This window comes from Hylobates moloch, unplaced genomic scaffold (genome assembly GCF_009828535.3).
Source record: "Hylobates moloch isolate HMO894 unplaced genomic scaffold, HMol_V3 SCAFFOLD_17, whole genome shotgun sequence".
NCBI classification, from domain to species: Eukaryota; Metazoa; Chordata; class Mammalia; order Primates; family Hylobatidae; genus Hylobates; species Hylobates moloch.
The window spans coordinates 719,485-736,981 of record NW_026652292.1 but is presented as its reverse complement, the minus strand read 5'-3'; the positions used below and the strand labels follow the sequence as shown (position 1 = coordinate 736,981).

Here is a 17,497-nt window from a genome sequence, read left to right as displayed (position 1 = left end):
TGCCACACATGTACACTACGTTCACCCCATCTCAGTGTCTCCTGAAGTCTCAGCCCTGCACAGACCAGCTCTGAGTCCCAAGTCTCATGTACATCTCATTGCTCGGAGCTCCCAAATCTCATCCTCTAAGCATTCAAACCAGAAGCCAGTGAAATGTGGGGTCTGGTCTGTCCTGGACAAAACTGCTCTGTCTGTAGATCTGTGCAAGTGAGGAAGTGGTTATCCCAGAACACAGCAGGGGACAGGCCAGGAGAGGCACGTTTGCTCCGAAAGGGAGAATCAGGTGGGAAGGAGCCACTGGTACCACACAAGGCTGAGACCCAGCAGGGCAGGCTCTGGGGTTCCAGGGCCTGAGAGTCAGAGGGTGGGAGGCCTGCGTCCACACATGCATGGCTTTAGTGCGTGGCAGGTCCTCGGCCACGCATGTGCAAACCCCATGGAGTCAAGCCGTTCCGTGGTGCGGCCTCATCAGACACCCCTGGGAAGAGACTGTACACGGCAGTGACCCCCCCCACCCCCGACCCCAGGAGGAGACCACACAGCAGTGCCCCCCCAACCCCCCCGCCATTGCTCTTAGGGTGCTTCATCCTGGACCCCACGGCCTCCCTTTGAAGAGTTGCTAATTTGGCCCATTTTCGGGTGTTTCTGATGCACCAGGTGGATGAACCTGGCCCAGAGCATCCGAGTGAACTGGGGGTGGGTCTGGGATGTTGTGGATCGCCTCAGAGAACTTGCCTGGCGTTGTGTGCCCAGAGCAGCCCTCCACGTCACCTGCACGTGGCATCAGTGGCACCTGCTCTGTGTCTCTCTCCCCAGTGTGTGAGCACGCACTCACGCACACGCACACACGCACACACACGCACAGCGGCCTGGAGCACCGCGGCACACCGTTGAGCCTTCGGGCCTTCCCTCCTGCTGGGTCCACAGAGGTCGTGGGGGTGCCCTGGCCACCGTGGGTGATGGGTGTGGGTCTGCGCACCCCATTCCTGCTTCTTGGGGGCTGTAGCACCAACCTGTCCTGTCTCCCGCAGAACATACGCTCCCTAATGAGTACAGAGAAGACCAAGGGCTTCTGCCAGCTGGTGGTCGCGTCCAGCCTGCGGGATGGCATGTCCCACCTGATCCAGTCGGCCGGCCTGGGCGGCCTCAAGCACAACACGGTGCTCATGGCCTGGCCTGCGTCCTGGAAGCAGGAGGACAACCCCTTCTCCTGGAAGAACTTTGTGGGTAGGTATGGCTGGCGGCCCTTCGGCATCCCCTCACTGTCCCCTCAGTGTCCCCTTACTGTCCCCTCTGCGTCCCCCCACTGTCCCCTCTGCGTCCCCTCAGTGTCCCCTCACTATCCCCTCTGTATCCCCTCACTGTCCCCTCTGTGTCGCCTCACTGTCCTCGCTGTCCCCTCACCATCTCGCTGTCTCCTCGCCATCCCCACACTGTCCCCTCTGCGTCCCCTGTGTCCCCTCACTGTCCCCTCTGTGTCCCCTCGTGTCCCCTCGCTGTCCCCTCACCGTCTCCTCGCTGTCCCCTCGACGTCCCCAGGCCCATGCACTGTCAGGTCCCAATGGGCCTCAAGGCCACCGACCCGAGGATGTGTGCTCTGAGGCTGTCAAAGGCCCTGGCCCTGGGAGCGGCCTTCTGAAAGCGTCCAGGCTGTCCCTCCCCATCTGAAAGCGTCCAGGCTCTCCCTCCCCATCTGAAAGCGTCCAGGCTCTCCCTCCCCATCTGAAAGCGTCCAGTGTCTCCCTCCCCATCTGAAAGCGTCCAGTGTCTCCCTCCCCATCTGAAAGCATCCAGGCTCTCCCTCCCCATCTGAAAGTGTCCAGGCTCTCCCTCCCCATCTGAAAGTGTCCAGGCTCTCCCTCCCCATCTGAAAGCTTCCAGTGTCTCCCTCCCCTTCTGAAAGCGTCCAGGCTCTCCCTCCCCATCTGAAAGCATCCAGGCTCTCCCTCCCCTTCTGAAAGCATCCAGGCTCTCCCTCCCCTTCTGAAAGCTTCCAGTGTCTCCCTCCCCTTCTGAAAGCTTCCAGTGTCTCCCTCCCCTTCTGAAAGCGCCCAGGCTCTCCCTCCCCTTCTGAAAGCGTCCAGGCTCTCCCTCCCCATCTGAAAGTGTCCAGGCCTTCCCCTCCCCTTCTAGAGCCCCGCGGGGGCTGGGGGAGTCCCTGGGCACATGGCCCACAACTGAACTCTGCTGTGAGTCTCTGGCTGGGCCTTGGAGGAGCTGACGGAGTGAGGGTGGGGGCTTTGCAGGGACCCCCGTCGCCTCGCCGTGCCCGCCCCTGCACTGGCTGTGAGTCCCCGGGGAGGCCAGACGCTTCCGCTGAGGCCCCTTCCGCACCCTGGCCTCAGATGACCTGCGGACGGCCGCCTCTCTCCACAGACACCGTCCGCGACACCACCGCCGCGCACCAGGCTCTGCTGGTAGCCAAGAACATCGACTCGTTTCCGCAAAACCAGGAGCGCTTCGGCGGGGGCCACATCGACGTGTGGTGGATCGTGCACGACGGCGGCATGCTCATGCTGCTGCCCTTCCTGCTGCGCCAGCACAAGGTGGGGCGCGCGACGGGGACGGGGACACGCTGGCCGGAGCACGGCCACCCCACGTGCTGCGGGCCGGGACGGGCTCCTCCAAGGCCCTGCAGCGATGCCCACCCTGTCTCCAGGTGTGGAGGAAGTGCCGCATGCGTATCTTCACGGTGGCCCAGGTGGATGACAACAGCATCCAGATGAAGAAGGACCTGCAGATGTTCCTGTACCATCTGCGCATCAGCGCCGAAGTGGAGGTGGTGGAGATGGTGAGGCCTGCGGGCTCGAGGGGAGGAGGTGGGGGGAGGTGGGGGGCGAACGGGGAGGGCTGTGGGCCTTGTGAGGTGGAGGCGGAGGAGGAGCTGGAGATCAGGAGGTGGAGGTGGAGGTGGGGAGGAGAAGGTGGTGGCGATTGTGGCGGGGGCTGCCAGGCCTTGTGGGGTGGTCAAGGAGACTTGGTTTTGGAATCGCTGGGACATCACAGCACAGAGCCCCGTGTGTCCTTTGTTGACACCTCGTGTAACGGCGTGGGTGGTGTCCTAGAGCTGGCGCTGGCATCTCTGTGTCCCCCATGGTCCTGTGTCCTCCTCGGCCCAGGACCCCGTCCAGGACTTCACACCTCAGTGGTGTTGCCATGGTGGGTGCACCTCTGAGCACCTCCCGTTTTGGGTGCTCTCCCCAGATGGGCTCACGGTCCCACGGCTGGAAACCACACGTCAGCAGTCAGGACCCGGGGAGAGGGGCACTGGTCAGAGTGAGGCCAGGCTTCAGCCGTCGCGTGGGACAGACAGGCCCTTGGTCAGCTATAAGCAGGGCCTGGACAGAGACTCGTCCGGTCCTTCACGCCTGGAGAGGACGGGGTTGATGGGCGGAGGCCTGACATTGGAGCCCTTGCTTCCGGCCCCCAAGCATGGAGTTCTGGATCCTGGGGGTCTGGTGGGCCCCTTGTGCTGGATGGAACCGTGCCTGTTCCCAACCAGCCCACCTGGATCCACGGCTGTGCCTTCCCCTCTGGTCCCACTGGCGGTCCCGGGACTTTGTGGGTTCTGACCCCACGTGGATCACACCGACAACACTGGCCTTGAAGTCAGAACCCGCAAAGCCCTGGTTTCTTTTGGCTCCCGTGACCCCAGCGCATGGCTTTGCAGGCCCTCAATGGCCTGGACTCCTGGAGGTGGGTGCTGGGAAGACATAAAGCTAGATAGAGGCTGTCAGGCTGTCCCCCAGGAAGCCACCTGTGCCCCTGCAGCAGCCTGGGAGGTGTGGTCTCCCCAGCCCCTCAGCCCCCAGCCCCCCAGCCCCCCAGCCCTGGGTATGGTAGAGGCCCCGAGCACCTGCTGCTGGTTTGTCGGGCTGTGAGTGAGGCCAGGCACAGCTTCGTGCCTCACCGACAACCTTGTGTGTTTCTGTGTCCGTTCCCGTGGAACTTGGTTTTTCTATGGGGCTGCTCTTCCTCTTGCCCTGCAGGACCTTCCTAGGCCGAGGGCCGCAGGCCTGCGTGGTGCTGGGTGGTTTTCTGCCCAGTTTTGTGCACTGGGCTTGGTTTCCACGTGGCCGTGTCTTCGGGGACAGTGGCTGGAGTTTGTCTTGTTTGGACGAGGCTTTGCAGGTTCAAGGTTGTAGGGGTTATTGGTGCTAACAGTCGTATGAATAACATTATTTCCAAGTCATAAAACCACTTAGTAAAATAGTAACAAAATGCTGCCTGGGAGAACCAGCCTTGCCAGGGGGCCAGGTGGGGCGGCCACTGGGGCCCAGAGGGAACAGGCAAAATGAGCCCCTGGCCTCAGCCGCACCCCCCAGCCCCCTCGTGGTGCCAGAAGCAGCTCGCCAGCTCCTGAGCAGGGGTTGTTAGCTCTGAAGTCCGGGAACCTGGAGCTCCCGGCACCCCCCATACTCCCAGCCATGTCTCTGGCAGGGCTGGGGCTGCCCACCCCTCCGTGGCCCTGGCCCCAGGGATAAGTGTCACCTGGCTGGAGAGGGGCGTGTGGGCCACTGCCATTCAGTCCGGCATACTGTTTATTTTTTTTAAAAGAAGTTTCGAGACAGAGTCTCACTCTGTCACCAAGGCTAGAACCTCTACCTCCTGGGTTCAGGCAATTCTCCTGCCTCAGCCTCCTGAGGCACCTGGCTAATTTTTTTTTTTGTATTTTTCATAGAGATGGGGTTTCACCATGATGGCCAGGCTGGTCTCGAACTTCTGACCTCAGGTGATCCACCCGCCTCGGCCTTCCAAAGTGTTGGGATGACAGGTGTGAGCCACCGCTCCTGATCTGGTGTGCTGTTTTAAATACTGGTGCTTAACAGGCACAGCTGCTCCCAACTCCCATGAGTTGGGTGCAGCAGGTGAGACGTGGGGGTCCCGCACGGCGTGTGCAGCGGGTGAGACGCGGGGGTCCCGCACGGCGTGTGCAGCGGGTGAGACGCGGGGGTCTTGCACGGCAGGTGCAATGGGTGAGACCCAGAGTCCTGCACAGCGGGCGCTGAGGTTGTGCCGTGGCTTCTCCGTGTGTCCTGGGTGGGTTTCCCGTGGTGCCAAGCCCCCCTGAGCATAGACAATGACACCTGTGAGCGTGGATCGTGCAGCCCCACAGGGCAGTGCCTCGCCCTCAGCCGCGTGCACCAGGTTGGTTTGTGGCTATGGCCTTGTCCTCACAGCTGCCCGTGTGCCCGGTCGGAGGGTCCCAGGGAGGGACATGAGCAGAGCGTGTGTGCGGCGTGACTGCCCATCGTGTGCTCACACCTTCCTGGCCACTGGGCGGGGGACCTGAGAGCCAGAGGGGGCCTGTGGGGCCCAGGACGCAATGCCTCTCCCACCGCTCAGGACGGCTCAGTCTCTGGGTACTGGGGTGGTGTTGGAGGCATCCGTGGTTCTGTGCACACCGGGCTTACTATGTACTTGGGAACTTTCTAGGTTGAAAATGACATATCTGCTTTCACCTACGAGAGGACACTAATGATGGAGCAGAGATCGCAGATGCTGAAGCAGATGCAGCTGTCCAAGAATGAGCAGGAGCGAGAGGTACGTGGGGGCCGCGGCCCAGAGACTAGGCTTTCTGAGAAGTACAGCCGGCTTTGCTGAGTCTTTTCTGGGACCCTCCTGCAGCCCACGAGGGTCCTCCAGAGAGCGTGCCTCAGGTGCTGCGTCGCAGTCTCAGCCCCCAGCCTGCGTGGAGGTGGCAGAGGCCCTGCAGGAGCACAGGAGTGGCGTCAGAGCCAGAGCTCATCGGAGCCTGGGCGTGCGGGTGCCTGGTTAGAGGAACGGCGGCCTGCCAGATGCACGCTCATGTGCAGGAAGGGACGAGGGCCAGGACCTTTGAACTTAGCTTTTCTAACTGAGCAGCGATGCAGGCAGGAGACATGGGGACCCTCCCCAAGGGCAGTGCCCTCTGACAGGGTCAGCGGCTTCTGAGCCGGATGAGTGCCCGCAGCTTCTTACGATGGCTGCTTTGTCTCACAGCCTGAAATCCTGGAGCCCCTGAGCGCCCTTGCCCGCAGTGTGCAGATTTCTGTCCTGTCCAAGACCAAGTAGGAGGGGAGAGTGAGTGTGCAGGGAGGGAGGGAAGCGAGCTGGAGGAGAGGTGCCACCACCCCGACCCCCGACCGACGCAGACCTGCGCAGCCTCTGCGCGTGGAAGCTCCCCACCCGGCTGCAGCGGCTTTGGCTCCGTGGGTAACTGTAGGCTGCTGAGGACGTCTCGGTGTGTCCACCTGAGTTACACTGGCCTAGGCCCCGTGGCCACCGTGAGACCCCGAGGGCAGGCGTTTTTGTGGTCACTTCACACCGGAGGACGGCACGGGGGTCGCCTGGTAGCGGGACGCTCAGCTCTGTGAGGTCACAGCCTCATGGGGTCTTCATGGGTCCCACCAGGCTGGCATCACACACGTGTCTGTGTCTGCAGACCAGGTGCAGGTGTTGGGTTTTCTGAGACTGCGGTGACAGCGGTACACGGGTCTGCGTGTGGGGCCACATGTGCTGACAGCTGGAATCACTAAGCAGCGACCACCGCTCTCCCCCAACAGCGAAAGGCGCATGGAGCTGCGGCCCTGCCCACTCCCAGACCCCGGGCAGGTCAGGGTGGGCACAGATGCAGGACACGGGGACGTCCAGCTTGTCTGTGGACAGAGACCCCTTCCACGGGGGCCCGGGCAGCCGGGAGTGTCTGGGAGGACCCACATCCTCTGTTTCTGTCCGGGCCAGGTCCCTGAGATCCGGCAGGGTCGCCCTGGCGTCACAAGGGTTCAGCCTGGGTCCAGCTAAGAACAAGAATCCGCCCACGGCTTGATGGGAAGTTCAGTGTGGAGGGTCGGCAAATGCTGACCGAGGAGGGACTGGGAGCGGGAACAGCAAGCTCGAGCTCGAAGGGCCCCTCCTGGGCCAGGTGGGGGTTGGAGGTGTCACCGCTCTGCAGAGGCCGGGGTTTGGCTGAGCTGCTGTGCAGACGCTGAGTGGGCACCCTCTAGTGCCTTACGCGGTGGCCCTCAGGGCCAGGTGGGCGGCACTGGCTCTGCCGAGAGCGGGCAGCCCTTAGGCTCTGGTTTCGTGTTCAAGGCCGCGGGAAATTTAGGCCGGGCCGGGCTGTGAGGTGGCTGCAGCTCCAGCCACAGTGAGTAGAGGCCTGGGGCCCACTGTCCGTGTCCAGAGAGGGAGGCAGCCCCAGGCCCTCCCCCATCTGTGCCAACCTCTTCCCTTTCGGGAAGGACCCGACATCTAAGTTAAACATTTTTATCCGGGGAGGAAGAAACTGGTCCAGTGAAATCACTCTGGGCCTTTGGCTTTTTAAAATCATCCTGGGGCTCACAAACTCCTGATGCCCCTGGGGCAAGTGGCTCTCCGGGCTGCGTCAGAAACTCAGGCAGGGCTCCAGCCACAGTGGGAGAGGTGGCCATTCTGGTGTGTGCATAAATAGCACTTCCAAGGTGGCGCCCGTGTCTGGGAGCTCCCATTGACCTACCTGTGAGGCTGGCCACGACAGCACGGAGGGCGTGAAGGGTGCAGGGAGGAATGAGAACCCCGTGGAGGGTGTTTAACCACCAGGGGCTGCGCCATTGGTGCCATCTCGCGGTGAGGGCGCCACTTCCCCTTCGGCGCCTACAGCTAGGGGCGCGGCGCGGATGGTGTTTTCATTTTCCTCGGATTGTCAGAAGTGACGCACAGGGAGCCGACCCTGTCATTGGCCCCAGCGGTGCCCCACAGGGCCCCTGTCAGCCTGACTGGCCCCCAAACGTCCCCTGGCTGGTCAGACACAGCCTGCTTCCCCGGGGACAGGGCCTGGATGCTGGAACGGCCCCACCTGCCCCAAGCCTCCCTGAGACGGGACGCCTGCGTGCTGGTCGTGTGGGCGAGCGGGTGGTCTGGGGTGAACACCGTGTGGGTGGAGCCCTGTCAGGTGAGGGGGAGACTCTACCATCACGTGTCCCCTCCTGTCAGTACGGGGTCGTGGGGCCTTTCCAGTTCAGGGCCAGGGCGGGAAGGTGAGGGGGTGAGCGTTCGGTCGGGAAGCCTGGGAGGAGGGAGGCAGTCATGGGGGCGGTGCAGGGCCGCTGTGGGAAGCCAGGCTGGGTCCCGGGTCAGGCGCGCAGGGCCCTTTAGGTTCTGTGAGCCGGCCTCACCTCCAGCCTGGCATCCTGGGTCGTTCTCGCCCGGAGGAGTTTTGAGACCGGCTGGTCTCACCGAGTCCCGGGCCCGCCAGGCCCAGCTGATCCACGACAGGAACACTGCGTCCCACACCGCAGCGGCAGCCAGGACCCAAGCGCCGCCTACGCCAGACAAGGTGCAGATGACCTGGACCAGGGAGAAGCTGATCGCTGAGAAGTACAGGAACAGAGACACCAGCCTGTCCGGTTTCAAAGACCTCTTCAGCATGAAGCCGTGAGTGTCCGTGCGTGTGGCCAGCGGGGAACAGATCCTGGCAGTGCTGGCCCGGTGTGAGGACAGAGTCCCTTCCCTGACCACTGAAGAGCTTCAGGGCAACCCTGCAGGCCAGCGGGCCCGTTAGAGAGCAGGGAGCTGCCTGAGTGGGCGCTGAGGGGACCTTGTAGGACCTAGGGTGGACCCCAATGTCAACCCCACCGCTGGTGCCGAGCGGTCCTCCTGGTACCTGGGCCGGCCCTGAAGTCAGCCCTGCGGCCAGGCCTGCTGTACTCAGGGAAGCCTCACTTCGGCAGGCAGATGGGTCTGTTCCATGGAGGTGAGGAGGCGTGTGCCGCTGGGCACGGAATTCCTGGCCTTCACCCCGTGGGTCGTTCAGGCTGCTGTCGGGCCCTAGGGCCTGCCCTACGCCCAGGCTCCCACCTATGGCCTTAGGCTGCGAACACCAGGGCTGTACAGGGTCCTTGGGGGTGTGGGTTTGGTTCTGCAGATGCAGCCTCTGAGTTCTGGATGAGAGCGCCAGAGACACTTCTCACCCGGGGTCAGAGCCAGACCCTAAAGCCAGGTTCTCAGGAAAGGCTGGGGGCTCCCGGGCCCTGTGGGTTGGGACGAGGCGGCGTTCTCCCGGGCAGCCGTGATACCTGGAACAGCCTGGTGCACTCTCCTGAGGTTAGTAACGCACTCTTGTTTTTCTCTCCTGCATAGAGAATGGGGAAACCTGTAAGTTCACTCGCTACAACCAGGTCGCCTTCCGGGCCCGGTTGCCCTGCATGCCTGTGTGTGCGTGGCCTGCGTGTGTCTGTGTGCGTGTTCTAGGCCTGTGCCTGCCCCGTGCACGGTGGCTTTTGTGCGTCCGCGTGCAGCCAGAGCTTACCCAGAGCTGCCGCGGCTTCCATGTCAGTTTCCTGTTGCCTTCGCTCCCCTCTTTTCACGGTGGCTCCAGCACACACCTGAAGCCTCTTCCTAAGTGAGGCCCAGGAACTGAGACCTGGGAGGTGGCCGAGCCGCTCCGGAGTGGAGGGGAGGCGTGTGCCTCGCAGGGCCCGTCAGTAAGTCCATCCACGTCCTTCTGGGTTGGGTGCTGAGTCGCGTCCCCACCCGGAATGCCTTCCTTCTTAAAGCTGTCCAGCCTCCAGGCGGAGAGGGGTGCGGATCAGTTCTCTGTGTGGTTGGACCCTCGGGCAGGAGCTGCCTGCGTCTGAGCTCCGGGGCAGGTGGGAGGGAGTACCCTGGACGGACCCCCAAGCTGCTCCCTGGGAGTCCTCAATGCTGTCTCTGTCCCCTGCCTGCCCCCGCCAGTAACCGCCTGGGCCGTGTTTTCCTTGTGGGCGGGCAATGCCTGGGGCCTGAGCCACGCTTCCCTTTTTATCTTTAACCCCGAAACCTGGATTAATCAGACGAGAAACTGCAGCTATGTGGGAGGCGTGCAGGCAATCCCTGTAGTTCCTGCTCCATTCTGTAAATCTGAAAGTGCCTTCAGAATAGCATGTTGATTAAAGCCGCAGAATGACGTAGACCTAGGAGTAGGGTTTGACACACACGTGCACAGGCACACACACTCGGGGACCTGCAGTGGCACCTGTGCCTCCTCCCAGCGCCGGGGCTTGCCTCCCCTTGGGGCAGGGGCAGGTCCCCGCAGGCCCGTAGGGTCAGGAGAAGGTGGGCCGGAATGGACGACGCATGGGCTTTGTGTTCACGTGGGGCGTGCGTCTGGGACGGCACTGACTCTCCTGGCCCAGCAGTTCCTCGGGGTTGGGCTGGGAGAAGCCCTCCGAAGATCTGGAGGTCGGCCCTGACCTCTTCTGGGCAGTGCAGGCGTGAGATGTGTGCGGCTTACTGTGACGTCCCCGGGGGCGCACTTAGGGATGTCTGTGTGTTTGTGTGCGTGCTCACGTGTACCTGTCGGCGCACCTGCCGGTGGACGTGTACCTGCCCGTGTGCACATCCATGTACATGTTAGTGTGCTTGTCTTACATGTTAGTGTGTCTGCACGCGTTTGCACATTAATGTGACTGCATGCCTGTGTGTGTGTGCACGTGTTTGTGTATTACTGTGACTGTATGCCTGTGTGTGTACACGTCAGTGTGTCTGCATGTCTGTGCCTGTGTCTGCACTGGTCCTCCTTGCTGTGGCGGCTGGCACACTCCACCAGCAGCCAAGGGCCAGGTCCCCGCTTCACCCCAGCACTCACTGGCTGTGGACATGCTGCCCACTCCGACCCCCTGTGCTCCTGGCCTGCTCTCACTTCCTGGAGCTGCTCTTTGTCCCCAAACACACTGGTAATTGTGGTCTATCCAGAAGTGGAATTCAAAGTTCCAAGTTCCTGGCACGAAAGCCCCTTGACTGTGCTGTGGACAGAGACCCCATCTGTAATTAGACCAAGCTGGAGAGAAGATAAAAGGTCTCTCCCTGTGTTCCTCCTGGAAATTGGTGGTTATGATCAGGTTTATTTGGCTTAAGCGTCAAGTGGATCAAAGGGTGTGAGCCTGGATGGCATCCGTGGGGCCTCTCCGTGACCCTGCATGGGCGGCCTCTGTCTGTCCGCCGCTGCCCCTCTGCGTCCAGGGCACTGGTGACCTCCCCAGGGGGCCACAGTCACGACTGCACTGACTGCAGCTGGCCTAAGACCCGCTCTGACTTGCAAGTCCACACACGGGCCAGGTTTTTCCAACACAGAAACTCGAGTGCTCCCCTAGGGCTGCCCTCTGCTGGCATTTCACGAGGTGGCCTCCTGGAATGCCAGTTCTGCTGCAGTTTAGGGGCCTGCCTAGGAGGGGACCATGGGGTAGAGGAGGGAGATAAGCTGTGTCCCGCAGGGGCTTGAGCGCCTCACGGCATGATTCTGCAGTGTCCCCAAACCCACTTAGCTGGGGAGCCTCCTGGGGAGCCTCCTGGGTGTCCCCAAACCCACTTGGCTGGGCAGCCTCCTGGGGGGCTGTGGCCGGGCCCAGGCCGCCGGGGACGCTTTGAGACATGGACTGGCCACAGCAGCTTCAGAGAGCAGACAGGGAGGGTCGTGGAGCAGAGCTGCATTGTCAGTGAGGACGGAAGGCGGGGGCTGGACGGCCACACGGTGGAAGTGCTTGTCCTTTAGCCCTTGGCCAGGCAGGGGCAGGGTGGGCTGTAGGAGGGGACCCCAATAGTGGCCATTGTGAGCGCCTGTGCCTCCAGCTGAGTTCTCGGCAGACCCTGTCCCTATCACAAGCCTGGGAGCTTCAGCAGCAATGGCTGCACAGGCCGGTGTGGGGGACTCTGAGCCTTTTCTTCCTGAGCTTCCAGCCCCTTGGACCCAGCTGTATCAGGAACCTCGGAGAGAAGGCCTTGTGTGCCTAGCCTGACGGGTCTGTGCTTGGCAGCGTCTGACGTGGGGTTTAGGGGCAACGCTGTAGATGTCAAGAGAAATGTGTTAGCCTTGAAGGCATCAGGCACACGGGACACCCAGACGGCTTCCACTCTGTTCTGCCTGCTTCGCGGATGTAGATGTAGTTGAGAACACGCTTGCGGTTTGTGTTGTGTGACTGTAGCCCTTAGAAGCTTGGCAGCCTTAGTGGACTGAGTTCTAGGTCCCTGGAGGCCAAAGCATCCCGCTGCTGAACGCCCGCCCCGGCTGCAGTCAGCGCCTCTTGCTCTGAGCCGCCACCTCTGCATCCTTCAGGGTCAGAGAATCCGCCTGATCCTGACTCACACAGCCCTTTGCAACACGTGTAAATGCAGCTCATCAGGGCTCGGCTCAGACTCGTGTCCGGAGCGTGGGGTGCACCTGCCGCCCGCTGACCGTGCCCACCTCCCCCCGCAGGGACCAGTCCAACGTCAGGCGGATGCACACAGCTGTGAAGCTCAATGGCGTCGTCCTCAACAAGTCCCAGGACGCGCAGCTGGTCCTGCTCAACATGCCAGGTCCTCCCAAAAACCGGCAGGGAGACGAGAACTGTATCCTTTCCTGCAGTGTGTCTGCCGGGCGTGCGGGCATCCCCTGGCGGCTTCTCGATAAGACCTGGGTTTGTGGGTGCTGTGAGTGAGGCTGGCTTCCCGCCTCTCCTTCAGCCCCAGGCCCTGGGAGCTGTGACCGGGATGCAGTGGGGCTCTGAGCCCAGTGGTGATGGGGCCAGAGTTGGGGCCAACCCTGGCATTGGTGTGGGGGAGGGAGGGCCCACCTACAGCACCAGCCCCACTGTCCCTGGGTGCTCAGGGCTGCCCTGGGGCCCCGTCATGCACCCCCACAGCGGCTGTGCATCCTGGAACCTCCACTGGGGCTCAGCCCCACCCTGCGCCGACGATGGTGGGAGGTGAGGAGCCCAGCTCTCGGCTTTAAGGCCACGATTGGTCGCAGCTTTGGGAATTTGTGCTTTGTTTGGAAGGAGAACTCCGCGGTGCATCTGGGCGTATTGGCACAGACAGGGCGACACCTGGCACATCCCTGCCAGGTTGGCACCAAGAACCAGGGCCAGTGAGGGCATGTCCTCGACATGTCCTGGTCAGAAGCTGTGGCCCAGGTCCCCTGTAGGCTGGCGAGGACCCAGTCCCCTGGCTGGGGTTCCCTGTCGGGTGGGGTCAGCACCGTGGGCTGTGTTGCTGTCTCTGCTCGTCCTCCCTGTGGCCACGGTGCTCCCTCTCTTTCCTGAGCACCGGCCCTTCTCTCCCCTGCCCTGCTTCTCCCCGCCCGGGGGTCTCTCTAATCCCCACCTCTCTTCTCACCTTGGCTCTGGGTTTCTCAAACCAAATCTTAGCTAACCAGGAAGACGATAAAACCTCGCTGCTATCATGATTTTAGCTACACACGCCCAGGTGAGATCAGCTGTGGCCTTAACTCTGTTGACCAGACATGGAGTTTCTTGAGGTCCTGACCGAGGGGCTGAACAGAGTCCTCCTGGTCAGGGGTGGTGGCCGGGAGGTGATCACCATCTACTCCTAACGCCCAAGAGCATCACGGCACTCTGGGACAGGCACGGAGGATGGCGTGGGCAGCCTGCTTCTGGGGTTGGCCCAGGGAAGCAGACGGCAAACACACCTGTCCCCTAGTGATGCCGCCCAACCTGCCCATGGGGCTTCCTACGGAAGTTTCTAGGCCCATCACCTGGGGCTCTCCTGTTCAGCAGCCTTAAACAACATGCTCAGCAAGTCAGGGCGTGGCTGGACGATTTCCTTGCATCTGAGGGCAGACACTGCTGCAGGAGTGACCTGGACGTGGCCGGATCTTCTCGCAGGTCACAAGAAGCCAGCGAGCCCTCGCCTTGGTTTCTGGAAGTTCTTTTCCTTGGCTGGACTTACCCAGTGGTTAGGTTGCATTTCTACCCCATCCAGAACATTCTTGGAAGAGCACCCGGAGCTGAAGCTGTCCCTGATGATGAAGGTGAAACGTCAGCCCTGGCCGTGGCTCCGCTCAGGGCCCCGGTCACCTCAGAGTCACTCTGTTCCTTGACTGTTTTTGTGTTTCTGTACCTCAAGGCAGTGAAGCTGGAGGACTCTGTCCACGCCTGTGTCACCCTCGTGTGGGAGCATCTGGGCTCGGCAGGTCCACATTTCACGAGCTGAGGCGTGGGCTGGGGCCATCTGGAAAGGGAACTCAGCTTTTCCAGAATGTGGTGGATCATCTGTCGGGTGTGTGGCGAACACGGTATGTTCGTCAGGACCTATGCTCTGGGCAGGTTCCCCCAGCTGTGGCTCTGCCATGCTGGGCTGTGTTTGCAGCTGTCCAAGTCTCCATCCGCCTTCAGAAAACCAGCCACTTCTTTTCATAAGCACTGACAGGGCCACAGCCACCAGTGCGATCAGTGCCTCACGCAGGCGAATGCACTGAAACCCAGGGGCACCCGCACGCAGCGTGAACAGTGAGTTCCCCCCACGGCCCACGAGAGCTAGGACTGTCCACCCCACCCCACCCCAGGAGCGCAGCGCACAGTTCAGCTTCTGAGCAGGCTCACATGTGCCATCCCCACCCCGGCGCTCCAGGGAAGGAAGACACGGCCCCCGCGTGGGAGGTCCTCAGGCAGCAGTGGCTCCTGTTGTCAGGTCTGTCCGGCTGAGTCCTGGGCGTCCCCTGCCATGGCCTGTGCCTTGCATAGAGGCGGTGGTGGCACTGAAGAGATAGCTTTCAAGGGCCCAACACTTTGCACTTCCGCTGTTTCTGCTTTGTAGGTTGTGGTCACATTTGCGGGCTGCGGGCAGTGGCACCGACTTTGGCCTCCCTTTCTGTGTGGCGTATTTATTTATTTAAACACCCCGGGGAGTTACATGGTAACGAGGTTGTCCATAAAGAGGTTGCTTCTATACTAGAGGCCCCAGATGGCCAGGCGTTGGGCTACGTCCAGCTTGCATGGTCTCCCGAGGGAATCAGCCCCATCAACGAAGTTCAAATCAGGGCAGAGGGCACTTGTGCCTCCAGATGTTTGAGGAGCCGCACTAGGGCTGGCGTTGCTGTAGAGTGATGGCTGCTGCCCAGAGCTTGTCCCAGACATCACAGCGGGGCTCAGCAGTTCCCACAGCCTCTGCCTGCCTTGGCTAAGCACGAGTTGAGCAGCAAAATGCTCCTCCGTGTCTGGATGGGGCCGGCAGCTCCTGTGTCCCCTGCACCTGGAGGAGAGCAGGCTAGAGGCACGGTGGCCGCTCGGTGCTGGCTCTGAACGTTGGTTGGTGGCTGGAAAACAGCCCTGCCTTCTGGATGCCTCTGAGGGCCGCTCAGTCCTGCACACGAAACGCCTCGCGAGGGCTCAGCTCTGCCTCCGCCCTGGGCTGCAGCCTCTGCACGCAAGCGCCAGGCATCTTTTGTGTTGTCAACTCCGTGTAACCAGTAACTAACTACAGCCATTTACAATTGACTCCGTTTCCTTTTGGAGGTTCCCTGTCTTTGTTCTTTGTATGATTTTGTTAGTAGAAAAATAAAATCCTGTGAAATCTCAGTATGTTGAAGAACCTCTTGAGTCTCATTCAGCATAAAAGACAGCTGGAGAAAATGTCCTGGCCGCCCCTTCTCTAGCAGGAGCGTCAGGGCTGACCAGCCACAGCCAACTCAGGTGGCTGAAGAGTGACCATATGAATTGGACGAGGGCTTCCAAATCATGTCATCGGCTTGGAAATGACCTTACCCCAAACTTCCTAGTGCTGTGTGTTGAAGTGACCCAATCTATGTATTTATTTCTGAGACAGAGTCTGTTGCCTAGGCTGGAATGCAGTGGCGCCATCATCTCAGCTCACTGCAACCTCCGCCTCCCAGGTTCAAGCTATTTATTTTCCTGCCTCAGCCTCCCGAATAGCTGGGATCACAGGCGTGTACCACCATGCCCAGCTAATTTTTGTATTTTAGTAGAGATGGGGTTTCACCATGTTGGCCAGGCTGGTCTCGAACTCCTGACCTCAAGTGATCTGCCTGCCTCAGCCTCCTAAAGTGCTGGGATTACAGGTATGAGCCACCATGCCCGGCCATTCGATTTATAATTTATATAAGGATGGCCGGGCGCAGTGGCTCACGCTTGTAATCCCAGCACTTACTTTGGGAGGCCGAGGCGGGCAGATCACGAGGTCAGGAGATGATGGAGACCACAGTGAAACCCCGTCTCTACTAAAAAATACAAAAAATTAGCCGGGCGTGGTGGCGGGCGCCTATAGTCCCAGCTACTCGGAGAGGCTGAGGCAGGAGAATGGCGTGAACCCGGGAGGCGGAGCTTGCAGTGAGCCGAGATTGCGCCACTGCACTCCAGCCTGGGCGACAGAGCGAGACTCCGTCTCAAAAAAAAAAAAAAAATTTATACAAGGATGGAGGCACCAGAGAGTCTACCGTGAGTGGGACAGCATGTTCTAACTCGTAAGATGCCACCTTACACCTGTGATGGCCACAGCCAAAACCGGAGAATCGTGGGGAGGACGTGCAGAATTGGATCCCTCTTGCAGGGTTGCAGCTGCGCAGGAAGGGCCTGTGGTACCTGAAAGTGTGAGACAGAGCCGCCCCTTCTGTGGCAGGTCCACTCCAGGTGTGTGGCACGGCCTCAGGAATGGGTGCGTACAAGTTCACAGCAGCCAAAATGAGTGCAGTCCGAGAACATGCTGAGTCCATGTGGGCCGTGCCTGCTGCGGGCTTCACTTGGCTAGAACCAGGAGCCAAGCTTGGAAGCCTCAGGCCTGGGAGGAAGCTGGACACAAAGGGTCTCACACTGGGACTACACAACACGAAATGCCAGAGCGGGCCAGGCACAGAGGCAGGGTGTGCACTGGCGGGTGCCAGGAGTGGGTCAAGGGGAATGGGGGGAGATGATGGGGGAGGGGGGAGGCTGCTTACAGGGTATGGATTTCTTTTTGGGTGAAAATGTTCCGAAATGGCTGTGGTGAAGCTTATGTGACTGAACATGCTGGAACACTGCCTCGTGCACGACGAAGGGCGAATTGTGTATGTGAAGCTGTTGGGCACCGTCTCAAGCGGGCCTGACACATGGTGACAGGAAGGGACATGGCACAGGAGGGTGGCGGGGCCTGCTCTGGCTCTCAGGCCACAGGAAAGTGACCGTGAGAGCAGCGTCATCCTCGGACCCCCGAGGGGTGAGTGCTGGCTGCATCCACGCATCCACACCCGGGACTCAGAGCACAGGAGCAGCTGGCTGGGGTGGGCCTGCTGTCCTGAGGGCCACGTGCTCACAAATTCCAGGGAGTCCCACTGATGCCCACAAATCTGGGACTAGGGCCCAGCCAGAGACCCCCTAGGTGTCCCCTTCCCTGGGACCCCGAAAACCAGGCTGCCTCCTAGCCTTGGCCGGTGCTTCCCAAGGAGCAAGCACTCGGCTAGAGCAGTCACCCACTCATTCACACACTAACCCACTCATTCACACACTAACCCACTCATTCACACACTCACTCATTCACACACTCACTAACCCACTCATTCACACACTCGCCCATTCACACACTAACTCGCCCAGTGCTTCACACACTAACCCACTCATTCACTCATTCACACTCGCCAACTCCTTCACTAACCCACTCACACATTCACACTCGCCCACTCATTCACACACTAACTCGCCCACTCGTTCACAAACACACTCGCCCACTCATTCCCACACTAACCCACTCATTCACACACTTGCCCACTCATTCACACACAGATTCACACACTAAC

At 60.9% G+C, this 17,497-nt stretch overlaps 1 protein-coding gene across 1 annotated transcript in view; it reads left to right on the top strand.

The window, feature by feature from the left end:
• Positions 1-15,290, top strand: part of SLC12A7 (solute carrier family 12 member 7) — a 59,719-nt gene extending 44,429 nt beyond the window's left edge. The window contains exons 18-24 of the mRNA XM_032135573.2: positions 1,032-1,227; positions 2,377-2,546; positions 2,660-2,791; positions 5,437-5,544; positions 8,216-8,394; positions 12,191-12,324; positions 13,215-15,290. Coding sequence (XP_031991464.1) covers positions 1,032-1,227; positions 2,377-2,546; positions 2,660-2,791; positions 5,437-5,544; positions 8,216-8,394; positions 12,191-12,324; positions 13,215-13,306 — 1,011 coding nt within the window. The 3' untranslated portion in view covers positions 13,307-15,290. The remainder of the gene's footprint in view (positions 1-1,031; positions 1,228-2,376; positions 2,547-2,659; positions 2,792-5,436; positions 5,545-8,215; positions 8,395-12,190; positions 12,325-13,214) is intronic.
• Positions 15,291-17,497: the final 2,207 nt, after the last annotated feature.